This window comes from Mytilus trossulus, chromosome 4 (genome assembly GCF_036588685.1).
Source record: "Mytilus trossulus isolate FHL-02 chromosome 4, PNRI_Mtr1.1.1.hap1, whole genome shotgun sequence".
Lineage (NCBI taxonomy): Eukaryota > Metazoa > Mollusca > Bivalvia > Mytilida > Mytilidae > Mytilus > Mytilus trossulus.
Window position 1 is genome coordinate 87532966 of NC_086376.1, and position 17433 is coordinate 87550398.

At 30.8% G+C, this 17433-nt stretch overlaps 2 protein-coding genes across 3 annotated transcripts in view; one reads left to right on the plus strand and one right to left on the minus strand.

The window, feature by feature from the left end:
• Positions 1 to 3370, plus strand: part of LOC134716229 (protein neuralized-like) — a 33276-nt gene extending 29906 nt beyond the window's left edge. For both annotated transcript variants that reach the window (XM_063579095.1, XM_063579092.1), the window contains exon 5: positions 51 to 3370. In XM_063579095.1, the coding sequence (XP_063435165.1) occupies positions 51 to 544 (494 nt within the window). In that variant the 3' untranslated portion in view covers positions 545 to 3370. The remainder of the gene's footprint in view (positions 1 to 50) is intronic.
• Positions 3371 to 5979: 2609 nt separating this feature from the next.
• The window catches only part of LOC134716878 (uncharacterized), a 45126-nt gene continuing 33672 nt past the window's right edge, over positions 5980 to 17433 (minus strand). The window contains exons 27-31 of the mRNA XM_063579893.1: positions 13702 to 13802; positions 12276 to 12378; positions 11147 to 11188; positions 9680 to 9766; positions 5980 to 8370 (exon numbers count right to left, since the gene is read on the minus strand). Coding sequence (XP_063435963.1) covers positions 8179 to 8370; positions 9680 to 9766; positions 11147 to 11188; positions 12276 to 12378; positions 13702 to 13802 — 525 coding nt within the window. The 3' untranslated portion in view covers positions 5980 to 8178. The remainder of the gene's footprint in view (positions 8371 to 9679; positions 9767 to 11146; positions 11189 to 12275; positions 12379 to 13701; positions 13803 to 17433) is intronic.

Below are 17433 nucleotides of genomic sequence, written 5' to 3' on the forward strand. Positions count from 1 at the left end.
GACACCAAAATGAACTTTCAGTTTGACTTATATTTTGTATGTTTTTGCAGGTGTAGCACCTCATCAGCCACCAGTGCCACCTCGACCACGTTCAACCTCCTACCTAACCCAGGGATCACCACTTAGTGTAGCTCTACCCCGTCCAGAGAGACCAGTTCAACCTACCAACCAAAACATCGCTAATTCTCATGCTAGCACGCTACAACAAAGGCAACTGCAGGAACAGCATGCAGCATCCATGGTACGGAGTATCAGCGTGCCGTCTGGGGTTTATGTTTCGTCCAAATCGTCTCCTCCTGTTCCACCTAAAACCCATAAATCCCATTCCATTTCGACACCAACATCACCGACAGAAAATATGATCCCTGAAAATGATATAAGTGAATGTACAGTATGTTATGAAAGGGAAGTTAATTCTGTGTTATATAAATGTGGACACGTGTGTATGTGTTTCGAATGTGCCATTCATGTAAAGGAAAAAGGAGCTTTATGTCCTATCTGTCGACAGACAATATTAGACGTCATCAAAATATATAAAACATGAAACACTGTTATAAGCATTATATTTGATTCTTTATAAGGATAGAACCATTATGTTTGGTTTAGTAGGTAGTGTTAACTTCCTTTCCTCCTATCTGTGATTGTAATTTAATTTAAGAATTATTTGTAACCTAAGATATTTACTAAGGTCATTAAATTATTTATTTTTGGCATATTTTTTTCCAAAGCTTATACAAGTTAAAAATTGTCAGAAAAGTGCTAGCCAAAAATATCTGAGTTAACTATGTGGAAATCTATTTAGTATACATTGTGAAGTAGAAAAAATGATAAATTTAGAGGTGCTACTTATTGGAAAGCCAAAGTAGATAAATGTAGTAAAATTGTAATATTGCTGGCAGTATTACATAAAAATGTGGCATTTAGATCAAATTTAAAGGTCTCATTTCTACTTCAATATGCATTACTTTGTTATGATATTTGAAATAAAATTCTCTTCATTCAGATTCAGTAGTTTACCATTTTAAGAATATCAGAAAATTATCACACTAATTCAATTTGATCAAACTTAATGAAAAATAATCTTTTTGTTTATAACCCTCATTTCTTTCTGTATTTGTTTTCTCCAGTCTATTTTTAGTCATCAATATTTTGTTTTCACCAATTTCCCCTTTTCAATCTCAGGACTTTTTATACATTCTTTTTATTTCTTGTAATGTATTTGTTTTTGAGTTATCCCCCTTTGAATGGTGCTCATTTATTGTTTTATCTTTGACAAGTGCTGTTGTGTACATAGATATGATTGAGAATAATGCATTTTAAAAGTAGATATAGTTGTATTGAAAAAGAAATTAAATTTCTTTTATATATATACTGGTCTGTGGTAACATTCATTAACATTATCATGGATTCAATTTTATACATGTTTTATTTGAATACTAAATTCAGAAATTTTTGCAATGTTTTTCTTAATCCAATAAAGCATCTCATTAATTCAAAAACACATTCTCAATTCATTTACCATAAGATTAAGCATTTTCAGAAATCCCATAACTTTTTGTCTTTACAAAAATTGGCCACAATAACATAATTGAAGAATGCAAAAATAGTAATGTTCTTAAATTCAAATTCACTTGAGTCATCAATTGGATCTGAAAAACAAAATCAGAATTTGTAAGGTTTTAAATTGAAAAATAAAACATAATGTTAGAGCCTTTCAGAAAAAAAAATCTATTTTTAAAATGTAATTTTGTACTGTTTTATTTGGTGTTGTTTTCAATATAAAAAGCTTTAATATTTGAAAAAGAAGGTCCATTTCATCAGTACTTATACATCTATCAATAAATTTTGATGATATTAGCTTTCATTAATCATAACATTCAAAATATAGACCAGTTTTCTTATGTCATAATGGTTGTTAAATATATTTGAAGAGATATTATATTTATATGTATATAATGGTTTAGTGCAATTGTTTTTATAACTCTTTAAAACTTGTTATCTAACAATGCAAGATGTCGGTATATATGAAATTATTTATTGAGCTATTTCCCCTTTTCATCATTTTTCATTTAGATCAAAATTGTATAAAAATGTGTCCTATAAAATATTCTGAATATGAACTAATAATTTCTTAAAATATCAAATTAACATCAAATTAACGTTTTTTGAAGTTTCAATTTAAAACTAACAATTACTTACACATAGATTACGACTGTTTTCTGTGGTGATATGTTGTTGTAACTTTTTTGTATACATTTTCCTACATATTGAATTCAAACTCTTTCTACTAAAATAATGTATATTAAAACATTTTACCAAATGATGAAACGATAGAAATCATTTAGCATGTTGAACGAGTTTAAATGGCAGATTATTATTGTATGAATTTGAGAATTCTTTCCATTTCATTGAGTATTTTAACTAACAGGGTGACTGGTTCACACACAAAGTATTATATATTTTCATTCATTCATTCATTCATCAAATTAGGATTTGTTTTCTCACTATTTCTATCAATTCTATAGGGGTGTATTTATTTTTACACAAAGTCAGCAGCTCTGAAAGTCTTATTTGGTCATCAGAAGACCTACTAGATAAGAGAAAAACTCAAAAATTATTTTCATGTTTTTAAGAATTCAAAAATTGCAGCATTATCAGATTGCAATAATAAAAACTTGCATTCATAATTTCAGTAGTAATTATTCTTTGGTTACTTATATTTAATTTCCTATCATGTTAAATAAGTGCAAACATACAAACCATGCAAATGGTTTGCAGAATGCAATAATGTTGATATGAAGTGAGTAGTGATCTTTAATGCTCAGATTAAACACAATCATGCATATTTTAGGCATTGAAATCTTAAATGAAAACCTTGAAATTATCCAGATTTACAATATTGTTAGTCTTTACAGATTTTGTAGAAGAAATGATATTTTATCAGACAGAATTGTCCTTTTCTTGTTGATAAGATAATGGTGAAGTTAAAACATTTGATTTCAATTGCAATTGTTTCCATCTATTTTCTTGTCAGTTCCTTACTATATCATCTTTATAGAATCACTAATCGGTGACTGCAATAGTTTGAAAAGAAAGTCATTGTACTATGTACCATGATTTTTAATTTCTTATAGCTGTCTCTGTTGAAAAAGAATAAGATTTTTAAAATGAGGTAGCTCTGTACACATTCTGACTTATTTTATATTATTATTTTTCAAGGGTACAGAGTTATAAATGAAGATGAATATCATTATCAGCTTTAATGTAGAAATTGTTCTACATTTCACTTAATTTCATTGTTATTATGTCATCTTGTTACATTAGATGAGAGTTGCTGGAGTGTAATATACAAATAAACATTTTAGTATGACTCAAGTGTTTCCTTATTTAACAACAGATTTTAAATTGGAGAAGTACTGAACGGTTTGCTGTCTGTCGAAACAATGGTAGTTCACAGTAACTCTAAAGTTGATTGTCTTATTATTAACTCACTATCACAAGCCAATAACAATGGTCCTGGTCGATTTTAGAGAGTAGATGACAATCTTCCTTCAAAAGAAGAGAGATGAGAGGAGCCTAATTAAGTGCTTCCTAGTCGGGATCTATTTTTCATTGAGATTTTGATCCACTGTATATCCTTTCACACCAAGCTTTAGCTCATACCAAATAAGTTCTTTTGGAATTGACAGGTAGGAGAATAATTAAAACTGAGACAGTTTTGCTGTAAATGAGGTACAAATTGAACATTAAAGCACATTTTTAGGCAGTTAAGGATGTCTGCTTGTCATGTTTTGGATTTTTTGTCAGATTTTCGGAAACCTCTGGTTTTATCCATTTGAATGCCTTAAAAATTTTTCCCCATGAGCCCCATTTTTCTTTTTATAAATCTTTTACATGTACCGGTATAATAATAAGTCATTTGTAAATGACTTATAACATTTTATTTATTTATTAATAGTATTTGAGAACGCTAACTGGTTAAAGATAAAGCAATGAAAAATCAAGAGAGAACATTTTCCTGCCAAAATTCAAATGGCGTATATCTCGAAAACAAGCACATGGACCCCTATATCTTTTCTGCTTTTTTGATTCCTCAATTTATTCCCTATCAATACATACTAGTTTTATGAAAAATTATTTATTCTGAAACTGAGCAGCGAACATCCTTAAGCTGCCCATTAAAATATTCCATATACCAAATATAGTTGATCTATTGCTTATAGTACATGTACTTGAAGAACAGATCAAAACAATAAAACTTAACATTGACCAATGAATCATGAAAATGAGGTCAAATTCAGATGATAACAGGAAATATGTGTTAACCTAATACAATCATTCTATACACCAAATATTGTTGTCTTGTTGCTTATAGGATGTGAAAAACAGATCAAAAACACAAAAACTTAACATTGACCAATGAACCATGAAAATGAGATCTAGGGAAGGTGATAACTACCAGACAGACATGTACACCTAACAACCATTCCATACACAAAATAAAGTTGACCTGTATAGTATTTGAGAAACAGACATACTTGCAAAACTTTAACCCTTGATTACTGAATCATGAAATGATGTTGAGGTAGAGGTCAGGTTAACCCTATTTAAAGAACTTGTACAGGTTGCAAACCTATATACCAAATATGGTTATCTTATTACAATAAGTGACGAAAGAAATCAAACAGTTACTGAACAAAGAAAATGAGGTCACAGTCATTGGACATTTGACAGACAGACACTTTGTATCAAAAGGTATCTGCATACAATATTTAAAACATCTATGTCTTTCTACCTTTTGAAATATATGCTAAAAATGAGTTTTAATGTCAAATGAAAGAGTACCGGCTATAAAGTTGCAGAAAAAACCTGCAAAACTTTTTATAAATGCTGATCAACTTTCAGCATCAGCATACTGTTATTTCGAACCCAATGATAGTTTCAACAGATTCACCTGCAAATTACCTGTCGATTTAAACTTTTGACAGTTCTATTATCCCATCTAATAAATACAATAGCTATTGTTCTCTGTGTAGTTTATTCACTGGGACCTTTAAATTTCTTCTAGGAGAAATCTATCACTCGTTAATTAATTTGACAACTGTGGTATATTTTCCATGTGTTTCTATTTGGTAATAAAACTTTGCCATAACAGAAAAGCTGTCAGTGAATTAGTGTACAGGAAGACAATAAGGCAATTTCTGCAGATTTTGATAAAATAAAACTTTCTTAAAACCAGTACCCCCTCTTTTTTTTGAATGATCAATAAAATTGAGAATGGAAATGGGGAATGTATCAAAGAGACAACAACCATTTGAATGGGGACATGTAGTTGGACCCCCCCCCCCCCCCCCCCCCCCCTATTAAAAATGGCTGGATCCGCCCCTGAAGGAGACTTCGATGTATGGTCACTTTGATCTTCTGGCAGTCAAACCCTTGCCAGAATGGGGGTTCCAATGGCTGTGAGGATGTATAGGTATGCAGCCATGTCCAGTCAAAATGAGGGGCAAATCTAGTGCTTTGTAAAGACAGAGTGATACACTCTCTGCACGTTAACAATATCTTTGGAAAGTCTGCAGGAAACCTGTTGCAAGGTGTAACCAATACATCTTTATAGTTGCAGTCCAAATCAGAGGCCGATTTAGATTTAGGGAAAAAATTTGGTTGCTTATATAGGGAATCACTGAAGCGTGACTGGAGTGGCCACCCTCTTAGGTCAGTCAGTGGGCCCCCACTTATGAAAATTTCTAGATCTGCGACTGCAAATTCCCCGCTATGTGCATTCAGGATGGCGTCTGAAGCAGGACCTACCATTGGTGTTTATTGCTTACATTACTCTTGTCCTAAACATGCATGAATAATTCCCACTGGACATTATGACCTGAACATGCATGAAAATTTCCCACTGGACATTACGCAAACAATCCACTCTGTTCATATTAAATAACTCAAACTAATTTTTACTTGTGAAAATCTTGTAATAATAAAGTTCATGTATATATAAGAAATAAAGTTAAATGCAACAAGTTTCTTGTAAATAATAAAAATAGTTATATATCAACTATAAATCAACTGGATTAGCACCTAAATAAATAGAAATATGATATGAATAATGATTAGTAATAAAGTCGGTAAGGTTTCTAAATATTCCACCATATAACTGTGGATTCATTATTGTTGATGATGAAAAATTACTCATCGTGGATTAACAGGTTATTGATGAACCACAAATTTAAACTTTTAACAGTCACAATTTTCTTTAGGCTTATTACCCATGTTTAAAGAATTTAGCAAACCAAAAACTAAAATATCTATGAAAATACAATTTTTCATCATTCTACGAAATTGGTATCCAAGAAAATTAATGAATCCACATTATATACCAGTTCAACTATAAATATTAATATGGTCTATTACACTTCTCTTCATATGAGACATATTCTGTCATATATTTTTTAACTTTGATTACTGTTTGTTTTTATTTTTACTCAGTGTAGTACTGCTCATACTATTTGGTAATCTTTCTCAGAAATATCAAATGCATACCAGTAATCAGTTTGAATTTAAACAAATAGTGACTACCAGTATTTCAATTCTAAAAATCAAATCTTTAGGTATATGCTTTCGAGCATTTCTACAAAACATTAAAAAAGTTTAAGGAAAATACTGAGCTCCAAGTTCTGAAAATGTGGCACAAAAAAGTTTGATTTTTTTGTTAAAATGTCCACCACATGTTTAAATACACAAAATATTATTGCACAACTATTTAAGGTTAAATAAAATTATAAAATACATAATGCAATATTGTAAATGTTTTGTTCATGTATAAAAATGTTCACAACACAAGCAGACTATAAATAAAATAAATAAAAACAATTGGGAAATATTATTTGACATATATTCATTAATATTACAGATAAAATGGTAGAAAAAGTACTTGTAAAAAAATAACAATATAAACTAAATAAACCAATGTACATTGTACTAACATCAGTGACTGAAGACCATAAAACAACAGTGCAAATATTTTAAACGCAAAAAACTCCCAACCTGCAGTTGCATTTGAAAATAAAATAACCTTAAAACAGTTGATAAGTATGACTTGGGGGAAATGCCTAATATTAAATGAACTATTCATGTTAAAGCTACCCATTCATATAATATTATTTTGGCCTAGTTTTTATAAGTAGAAATTCAGAAGGTATCATAAGCCCTGATAAAAAAGAATATTACTGAAAAATCATCCTTTAATCTTTTTTCCATTTCATGTACATGTATTAAAAGAGTACACATTATGCATATACAATAGTAGGTCAATGGCTTACTTGTATTTAAAACTGGGAAAGGCTGAAGTTTATTAAGCCCTTCAATAGTTTCATGGTGAAAACAAAACAATTAAAGGGGGACATACACCCTCTTCAAACCTTCTGAATTTGTCACTGGAAAGTGTTCTAATTACAGTACAAATATATGCATGTTAGTTATTTTTTCAGTTGAATTTTCTAGTACATGGGAGATAATCCAATTTGAATTATATTCTATTGTCCTTACAAATGTATTATTGCAAAGCAAAGAAAACTTTTCCACAGATTCATCTCCTATTTAAATTTAAATAATTATATTGATCAGATTGAAAACATTTTAATGATATTGAATATATAGAACATCACAAGCATTTTGTTTTAGTTAAAACCTGTATTTTCATCTATTACAAAGATATTATTTTACTCTGACCTGTAAAGTAATTAATGAGTGATAGATTTCTATTAGAAATAATTAAAAGGTCCTAGTGAATAAACTACACAAAGAACAATAGCTATTGTATTTATTAAAAGGGACAATAGAACTGACAAAATTTTAAATATTCATTTGGTTCTCTATAAATATATGGAGAATATATGTGATACATAATAAAAGTATGACTAACAGAAAAATTATGTAAATATAAGCTTCCTATAGAAATTTTTGGCAGGTAACTTACAAAACATTCATAAATAAATCTCCACAAAAGTTACCAAATTTCTAAAACAATCTAGATTTAAAAAAACAAATATCGTTTTCACTGAAATCTTCCACCAATATTATTAATGGCAACACCAAATGCATGACATCTTCTATAAAAATTGTATATTTCTGTCTTTTGAAATAAAAAAAAGTCATATAAAGAGTAAAATTGAGTTATTCCGTTTTAAATATTTGTGTTAACTTTGGTGGCCTGTGCTCCTCTATTCTACGTAAGCCAAGATCATCTCTGTCAGCATCCACAATCTCTCTCTGTCTCTGTCGAATCAGTCGTCTCTGCCACTGAGTGGCTAGGACAATGGCACTGGTGGCATCACTGTTACTGGAATCTTCAGGAGCCTTTAAACCCTAAAGTAAAAGGTTTAGTATAAAGTTACTGTGGATTCATTTATTTTCATAAGCACCAATTTTCATGAAATTGAGGATAATGTATTTTACAGGATATTGGATTCCAGGTATTGCCAAAGTCTGCATAATGAAAAAAATTGTTGTTCAGTGAATATCCTTATTTGTGGTTCAACTGTTTCCATGAAATTGATAAAATATATAATCCCAAGAGCTCTCATCTTTGGATTATATTATTGTCTACGGTTCATGTGTATGTGATATTGAAAAAGCCATATCATATACACTTTATTAAATACCACAGAGATGTTTTTAGGCGACAGGACGTCATACAGATTAGGGGTTTAATAAAGCCTTTGCAACAGGAATTGACATTGATGACGTGACGTCATACAGATTTAAGATGTGATAAAACCGTGACTGATAGAGATACATGTATCATTGTTGATAGTTGATACAGCATAATTGCCGTTGATTTAATTACACATATAATTTATTGGTATTCACTTCTAAGTATATAATAAAAGTTTTTATATGATAATCCTTTAATAAATTTCATGACGTCACAGTGTATATGCCTTTAATGAGCAGACTGTACTTATTGATTTTTCCATATGCACGAACATTTATGTTTTATTCAATAAACACAATACACATTAACATTACAAAAGTGCAGTTGTAACACAAGTTTTAACACTTTTACAGCTTAAATCTCCTTATATCAAGGGTATAATAGTCAAATCAATGATTATACAATTTGTTTTCTTGTTTGAGGGTAAAAAAATCTCCACAAAAATTATATGTGCCAATGCTTATACAACTGCATACTAAATATCATTGGCTTACCATTTATAGTGGTTTTCCTTAATAAACTGACCTAATCACAAACTTTAGCATTTTAATTAACCATGACTGAGGGGTAGGGTCAAATAATCTCCATGGAAATTATATGTATTACAAATGTTATTTCAACTGATTGGGAAGCTAGTGTTTTAATTTGCATAAGGACAGTCTATTTGAAGATGTGTGTGATAAGGATGATTGCCTTTATAATTATTATTGAATTCTAATCACGTATCAGTGTCACCAAACGCATATACAAAAGAACTGAGTGTTTGATATGGGACAAATAACTGGACACTTCATTGGTGAGTTTTTCCAAAAAATCCTGTCTATAGATGGACTGGTCTTAAATGAGCTAACTTCTTAAACCCCGCCCATTCAAGTGAAATTAATCAAGTAATACCAATGCTTATTCAACTATATATTAGATGTCATGGCAGGACAATAGAACTGTTTACATCATACATACTTTTACACATACTGCCTCAGCTGCTTTCATGGTCTGTAGAACAATCTTCATCAAGTTTTCTGCATTCTCCGTCAAAATTTTAGTCACCTAAAATGAAATAAAACATTTGGGTTTTAAGACATAGGAAATTCTAACTTATCCAAAACATTACAGTTTTACTCCTGTTCATTAATAGATATATAAACAATTCAACAGTTTCATGAAACTGCTTAAAGAAGTTTTGAGTTATAACCTGAAAACTAGAAGATTCCCCTTTTTTTATGAATAAAATGCCATAATCCGGAATCATAATATCTAAAATTTATATAAATTAAAGGGAGCTGACATCAATAGATATAAACAAAGTGAACACAAATTGGCTAAAGCCTTTTAAACTGAAGAACAGACAGACAATGGTTTACCATAATACATCCTGGAAACAGGCATATGATGTTCAGTAGTTGTTGTTTGTTGATGTGGTTCATAAAAGTTTCTCGTTTCATAGTTGTTTATATAGACTAGATCGTTGTTTTTCACGTTTTAATGGTTTTAAACTAGTCATTTTTGGGGACCTTTATAGCTTGCTGTTTGGTGTGAGCCAAGGCTTCGTGTTGACGACCGTATTTTGACCTATAATGGTTTACTTTTATAAATTGTGACTCGGATGGAGAGTTGTCTAACTGGCACTCATACCACATCTTCTTATAATAACTTATATCTATATAAAAGGTTATAATTCAATTCATGGAAAATTACTCAATGGCATTCTTATTGCATGAAAGATGCGAGAAAACTAATGCACTTGCATTTCTACCATGAAACCTTACCAAAAAATCAGATATTATTGTAGTCTTCTATTTTGACAAAAGTTGCAAAGCTAGGTAATGCAAAAAAATTAACTCTTATTTCAAATTTTTATTGCATCATGTAGTTGCAGCTTTCGTTGACATTGCAATAATTAAAGTCCTGTTTGAGTCAATTCACAATAAAAAAATAAACGCACATAATAATTTCTGAAAAAACAGTTTTCAAAAGTGCATTTTTACAGAAAAAACTTGGTATCTGTGTGTAATTTATAAAAGATGTATACAAGGCTCCGTGTTGAAGGCCGGACATTGACCTATAAAGGTTTACTTTTATAAATTGTTATTTGGATGGAGAGTTGTCCCATTGGCACTCACATCACATCTTCCTATATCTATATACAGTTTATATGCAGTAAATACTAAATAGGTGCAAAAAAGCACTGCAAACAGTGATACAGCAAATCTAAAATGTGATCAAATTGATAGTGATAATCTAGCATGGCAATTCTAATCTCCATGACAAAACTCACATCTAATAAATGACAAACACATTCATTCAAAACTTTCTGGCTTTGCTACTAAGATTCTTCAACATAAGACTGATATTTAAAGCAAATTGTAGCTTATTTTTAAGTAAATATAAACACTTCTACACAAAGTAATATTTCACACATATTTCTACCTTGTCTTTGTACCAAACAAACACTTCCTCATTTGATGGAATCTATAAAATGTCATATAAGTTTTTCATCTAACATTTAATTCAATTATTAACATATTTCAAGTTTCTTTTGATGGAAATATCATTGGGAGAGATCCCTTTGCCCCAAACAAAAATGCATCCTTTTGCACCACAACTTTTTCCTCAAATGCTACGTTTGCGCCACCTGTTTTAAAATTAAATGGTATCAATTGCATCAAAAATAAAACATACAATTGCGCCAATTAAAAGAAAAATGACTTCCCTACTCCTATATTCGGACTGGGAACCAGCAGTTTAAACAGTAAATGTTTCCTTTTCTGAAACATATCTTATCCAAAAATACAAACATTGAAGGATGAAATGCATAAAACAGTTCATAATAATTCCTAATAATTATAAAGCTAAAAGGCATGGTGGAAACAAAGTACTGTGAGTTCCGAATATTGGCGCAATTGATATATATTGAAAGCAAAATTTGGCGCAAATGATTATTGATACCCCTGAAAATCAGTAATTGGGGCAAAAGTCTGCTGCCGTATGATTGAAATGTATTGTAAAATGACAGCTATTCTAAAGCTAACAACTAAAAATTTAAGTCCAGATGTTACCACAAAGTCTTTAACTGGTTACACTTCTTACACTATAAAACAAGCTCCATTAGTCACCCTTAGAACATGTATATAAAATATAAACAGTAAAATAAAGTAAACAAAACATCTATTCAAATTTGTAAATGTTGACGTCCATTTTCATACTTATCTTTAATTCAAAATATTTAAAATCACAAATCCTACCCCCTCAGCTTACCCTTCGGGAACACCTGAAATCACCCAGAGTTTTTGGTAGGGTTCATGTTGCTAAGATTTTATTTTTACATGTTGTGTTTTGTATACTATTGTTTGTATGCCATGGCTTTATATGTTTATTTTCAATTTATAAGTTTGAATGTCCCGCTAGTATCTTTCATCCCACTTGTTCACTTTAATCTTTAATGTGGTAATTGATTATGCTTTTATTTTACAAGAAACCATCTGAAAGAAAGCTAAAAATTGGCAATCCTGTCTCTTGTTCAGGTCCCAGCAACAAACCCTTCCAATAATTAACTTACATCTCCATCTCCTGATGAGCCTTGATGGACATTGGATATTATACTCAGCTGTGTACTGACTGTTGGTATCTGGTTGGCATAAAATATCAAATCTCTGGCAAACCTAAAAAAGATTAATAAAAGAGTATATTTTAAAGTTAATGGTTTTTCCAATTAAATTATTGCGAAAGCCAATGATACTTTTTCCTGAATAAACTACACACAGAACAATACCTATTGTATTTGTTCAATGGGACAAAAGAACTGCCAAAAGTTAAAATGGACAGGAACCTATCAGGTGAATCTGTGAAAAAGTATCATAAGGTTCGCAATAAGTCAAATGACTTTATTCAAATAAAAGAAGAATGTGGCTGATGACATGAATGTCCCTGTTCAAACTTTGCAATTTTCAAATTTAAAAAGGGGTCTAACTCTCTGACAGTAAATGACTTGCTGCTAAAATTAAAATTCTGTCTGTGTGTTGCCATTCTAAGCAATGTGTTTAAGTTTTATAAAATTTGCTTTAGGCATGTAAGTAAGAGCACAGAACCAAAAAATTTCAATTTTCCAAGTTATTAAGGGACATAACTCTAAACTGTAAGTGACTCACTGCCCAAATTCAAACTCTGTTTGCAAGTTTTGATTTTTAATTGTGTACGAGTTTTGTAAAATTTGCATGTGGCAATAAATTATTTATTTTATATTTTTATACAAATAGGTTCTGATCTTAAATCTACAATATACTAGATATAACCAGTTGACTCTGGTAAGAATTAGTTAAACTTCATTTATAACACCAAGTTTGCAGATTACATATTGGAATTTTATATCATGGCAGTTTGGGATTTCAGTATTCTATTGATAAACTGTATAAAAATATAATCAATAAATAAGACATAATACGGGTAAAACTAAAATTTAACTGCAATTATTTTAGTATCAACCAAAATATTTAATTCTGAAAAAAGATGTGCAAAAAAAAAATTGGCAAAATTTTTTTGTATACTTTGTTGCCCCTGAATCTGAAAATTTTACACCAGCAAAAATAACCCTTTATATGGTCTGTCACAGTTAGCACAGTGACAGAATCAATTAATCAATGAAAGATTGTACATTTTGAATTATTTCTATAGAATATTGTGCAAATGTCAGCAAGAAGGAAGGGTTTCCTGTCTTGACACTAGACAACACTCACAAATAGAAGGAACACTGAATATAGACAAAAGCTTTTCATTTAGTGTTTGTGTACCAAATAATTGGCTTAGGCTTACTTAAAGTTATGCAGATATTTTTTATTTAGTATTTTTTTCAGGAAATAGGAGGTTAAAATAAAGGATAAAGAGAAAAGAAAACATTATGCACTTCAAACTATTTTATGCAATGTATGAAATTCTGACTATTTTGAAAATATTCATCAATTTTGAAACTGTGATTCCTGCAAACAAACCTTTTATCCACACAATGCTGAGAGAGGATTTCTGCAAATTTCATCATCTTTCTTCCATTCTCTGCTACAGATCTTGCTGTCTTTACTAGTTCTTCATGTGTCTGTAAAATCAAAGAAATAAATTATATTATCCTGATTTAGAGTAATTTCTCGCAATTTGATTGGCTGATATTGTCCTAATAAATTTCAGTACAATTTTTTATTACGTCAATAGGAATTATCTCCCTTATTTATTACGTCACTTGGGATTATCTCCCTTCTACCATTGACCTAATTTTTTTTTTTTAAATGAGTTGCTTCATAGTCCTAATATTTTAATTTTTCACAGTTTAAGATTAAATATCTAAAATAAATTTGGTTGCTGTTGTCATTAAATTGAATTTAAATATAATAATATGTAATATAACAAAATCAGGATAAATTCGTTACACAGTGTTCAATTGTCCTAATACGGAATTTATCGGGTCAATAAAATTCATATCATGTTTGGCTTCGCCTCACCCGATATGAATTTTATTGACCCGATAAATTCTCGTATTAGGACAATTGAACACTGTGTAACTAATATTATTTGCCCAGAATTTAAAACTAGAGGCTCTAAAGAGCCTGTGTCGCTCACCTTGGTCTATGTGCATATTAAACAAAGGACACAAATGGATTCATGACAAAATTGTATTTTGGTGATGGTGATGTGTTTGAAGTTCTTACTTTACTGAACGATTTTGCTTCTTACAATTATATCTATCATGAACTTTGCCCATTAGTAACAGAGAACTATATTTGGTAAAAATTTACATAAATTTACCAAATTAATGAAAATTGTTAAAAATTGACTATAAAGGGCAATAACTCCTAAAGGGGTCAACTGACCATTTTGGTCATGCTGACTTATTTGTAGATCTTACTTTGCTGAACATTATTGCTGTTTACAATTTATCTCTATCTATAATAATATTCAAGATAATAACCAAAAACAGCAAAATTTCCTCAAAATTACCAATTCAGGGGCAGCAACCCAACAACCGATTGACCGATTCATCTGAAAATTTCAGGGCAGATAGTTCTTGACCTGATAAACATTTTTATCCCATGTCAGATTTCCTCAAAATGCTTTGGTTTTTGAGTTATAAGCCAAAAACTGCATTTTACCCCTATGTTCTATTTTTAGCGGTGGCGGCCATCTTGGTTGGTTGACCAGGTCACGCCACACATTTTTTAAACTAGATACCCCAAAGATGATTGTGGCCAAGTTTGGATTAATTTGGCCAAGTAGTTTCAGAGGAGAAGATTTTTGTAAAAGATTACTTTAATTTTCGAAAAATGGTTAAAAATTGACTATAAAGGGCAATAACTCCTAAACGGGTCAACTGACCATTTTGGTCATGCTGACTTATTTGTAGATCTTACTTTGCTGAACATTATTGCTGTTTACAGTTTATCTCTATCTATAATAATATTCAAGATAATAACCAAAAACAGCAAAATTTCTTCAAAATTACCAATTCAGGGGCAGCAACCCAACAACCGATTGACCGATTCATCTGAAAATTTCAGGGCAGATAGATCTTGACCTGATAAACATTTTTATCCCTTGTCAGATTTGCTCTTTATGCTTTGGTTTTTGAGTTATAAGCCAAAAACTGCATTTTACCCCTATGTTCTATTTTTAGCCGTGGCGGCCATCTTGGTTGGTTGACCGGGTCACGCCACACATTTTTTAAACTAGATACCCCAATGATGATTGTGGCCAAGTTTGGTTTGATTTGGCCCAGTAGTTTCAGAGGAGAAGATTTTTGTAAAAGTTAACGACGACGGACGACGACGGACGACGACGGACGACGGACGACGACGACGACGACGGACGCCGGACGCCAAGTGATGAGAAAAGCTCACTTGGCCCTTCGGGCCAGGTGAGCTAAAAAAGAAAGAATGGTGCAACTGACTGTCAAACTGTCACCAAAGGATATCAGCCATCCTTAGAGCACATTAACCTAGAAAGTTATATTAAAAGGAGTAAATCAGATCACAGTTTTCAAGAAATGAATTCATACAGTGACCTTCTGAATGCAAAAGCCTTTTTAAACCTGCATTAATGTAATGTAATATGTTGCAATTTCGAAATTGACCTATTTGACCTAGATATGACAACTGTTTATGCTGGCTGTTCAAAACAAGTAGTACTCCTCCCTCTAAAAAAATCACATTGCCAGTTGTTTGCTTGTTCACAAACTAAAAAGGGAGGTTCATGGAATAGCCTTCACAAACACTCTACACTAATAAACATTGGACATATAGATTAACTTAATTGTCCTAATCAGAATTGAGATAGTTGATGCAAGCTATACTTTATTGTAGTTTTAACATGGGTATTTTACTATCGCTCAAGCAAAAATTAATCACCAATATAGTACCTACCCATGTTAAAACTACAATAAAGTATAGCTTGAATCAATTATTTCTTAATTAAGGCCATTTGCCGGCAGAGAAAATAAACAAAGCCAAAACCATCATTCTTTTGATTTTCAACGTAGATCTTGGTTCTATAATTTTTACTTCTATTTACAAAATAACAATTTTTTCTTCTACTGTATTACAGCATTCAAAAAAGTCTTAAAATAAACTAGACCTTCCACATAACCAGGTACCTGTTGAAGAGCAGATGATATAATATTGATAAATTTCATTAATAAATAAAAGGTGTTGTACTATGTTGAACTCAAAACTAGAATAACTTTGAAATTCATTCAATTTTAGGGTTAATTTGAATCTAAAACCATCTGTCAAATTTTTTTGAAACTGCCTACTGTAAATTCTAATATTATGACATGCATTTATTATTGCAAATTTCATCATTCTAGACAAAATGCAATTTCAATTTTTGCCATATTAAGAAAAATCCTGTTTCTTTCGTATCTAGATTTTCAAAATGAGAGTTTAAATTATTGTCATTATAGCGCTGTCACAATTTTTGCAATAATTTCTGAATTTACAGTATTTAAAGCAGTGATGTGGTCATACAGTTTAAGTTATTCGAACTATGCCTGAAATATTATTTTTTATATGAAAAGGCCATACAAAGGTCAAATTGTGTATTCAACCCTGATGTGATAAATCTGTTTCCAAGTAATTACATCTTAATTCCCAAATAAAAATCATAAAATTAATATTAAAAACAAACAAAGATGCTTTCCTCCTTTGTACCTTTAATCTGATTATTTACCTTTTCCTAGAAATAATCAGAATTAATTATAGATTATATGTGACACCAGGTGTGAAATTGTCACTCACCCTGTAAACAAAAGATTATGGGAGGAGTCTTATGAAATACCTCAGTATTTACAGAGGTGTGCAGAACCAATTTATGTATGATGAATCAAGGGCCACATTCAGTATCGTAGCTGCTACATTGTTTTTGACGGTTGAACGTGTGGCTATAGACTAGCTGCTACATAGATATTGAGAACAGCTACGTAGCCGCTACTTAGCTGCTCAATATTGAACTCAACCCTGATAATTTTTTTTATTTTTCTATTTATTTTTAGACAATGCAATTTTTATATATCAATTGTGGATGTTTTTGTTATCGTCAATATTCATTAACATCTGTTTTTAGAAGTACAATTACAATTATTTCTGCATTTTCTGTTGCAGAATTTTAATTTTCATCCTGTCTTGGACAGGTCTACTAATGGTCATGCAGCTCTAACATGACCAAGATATGCCCCAACAAAA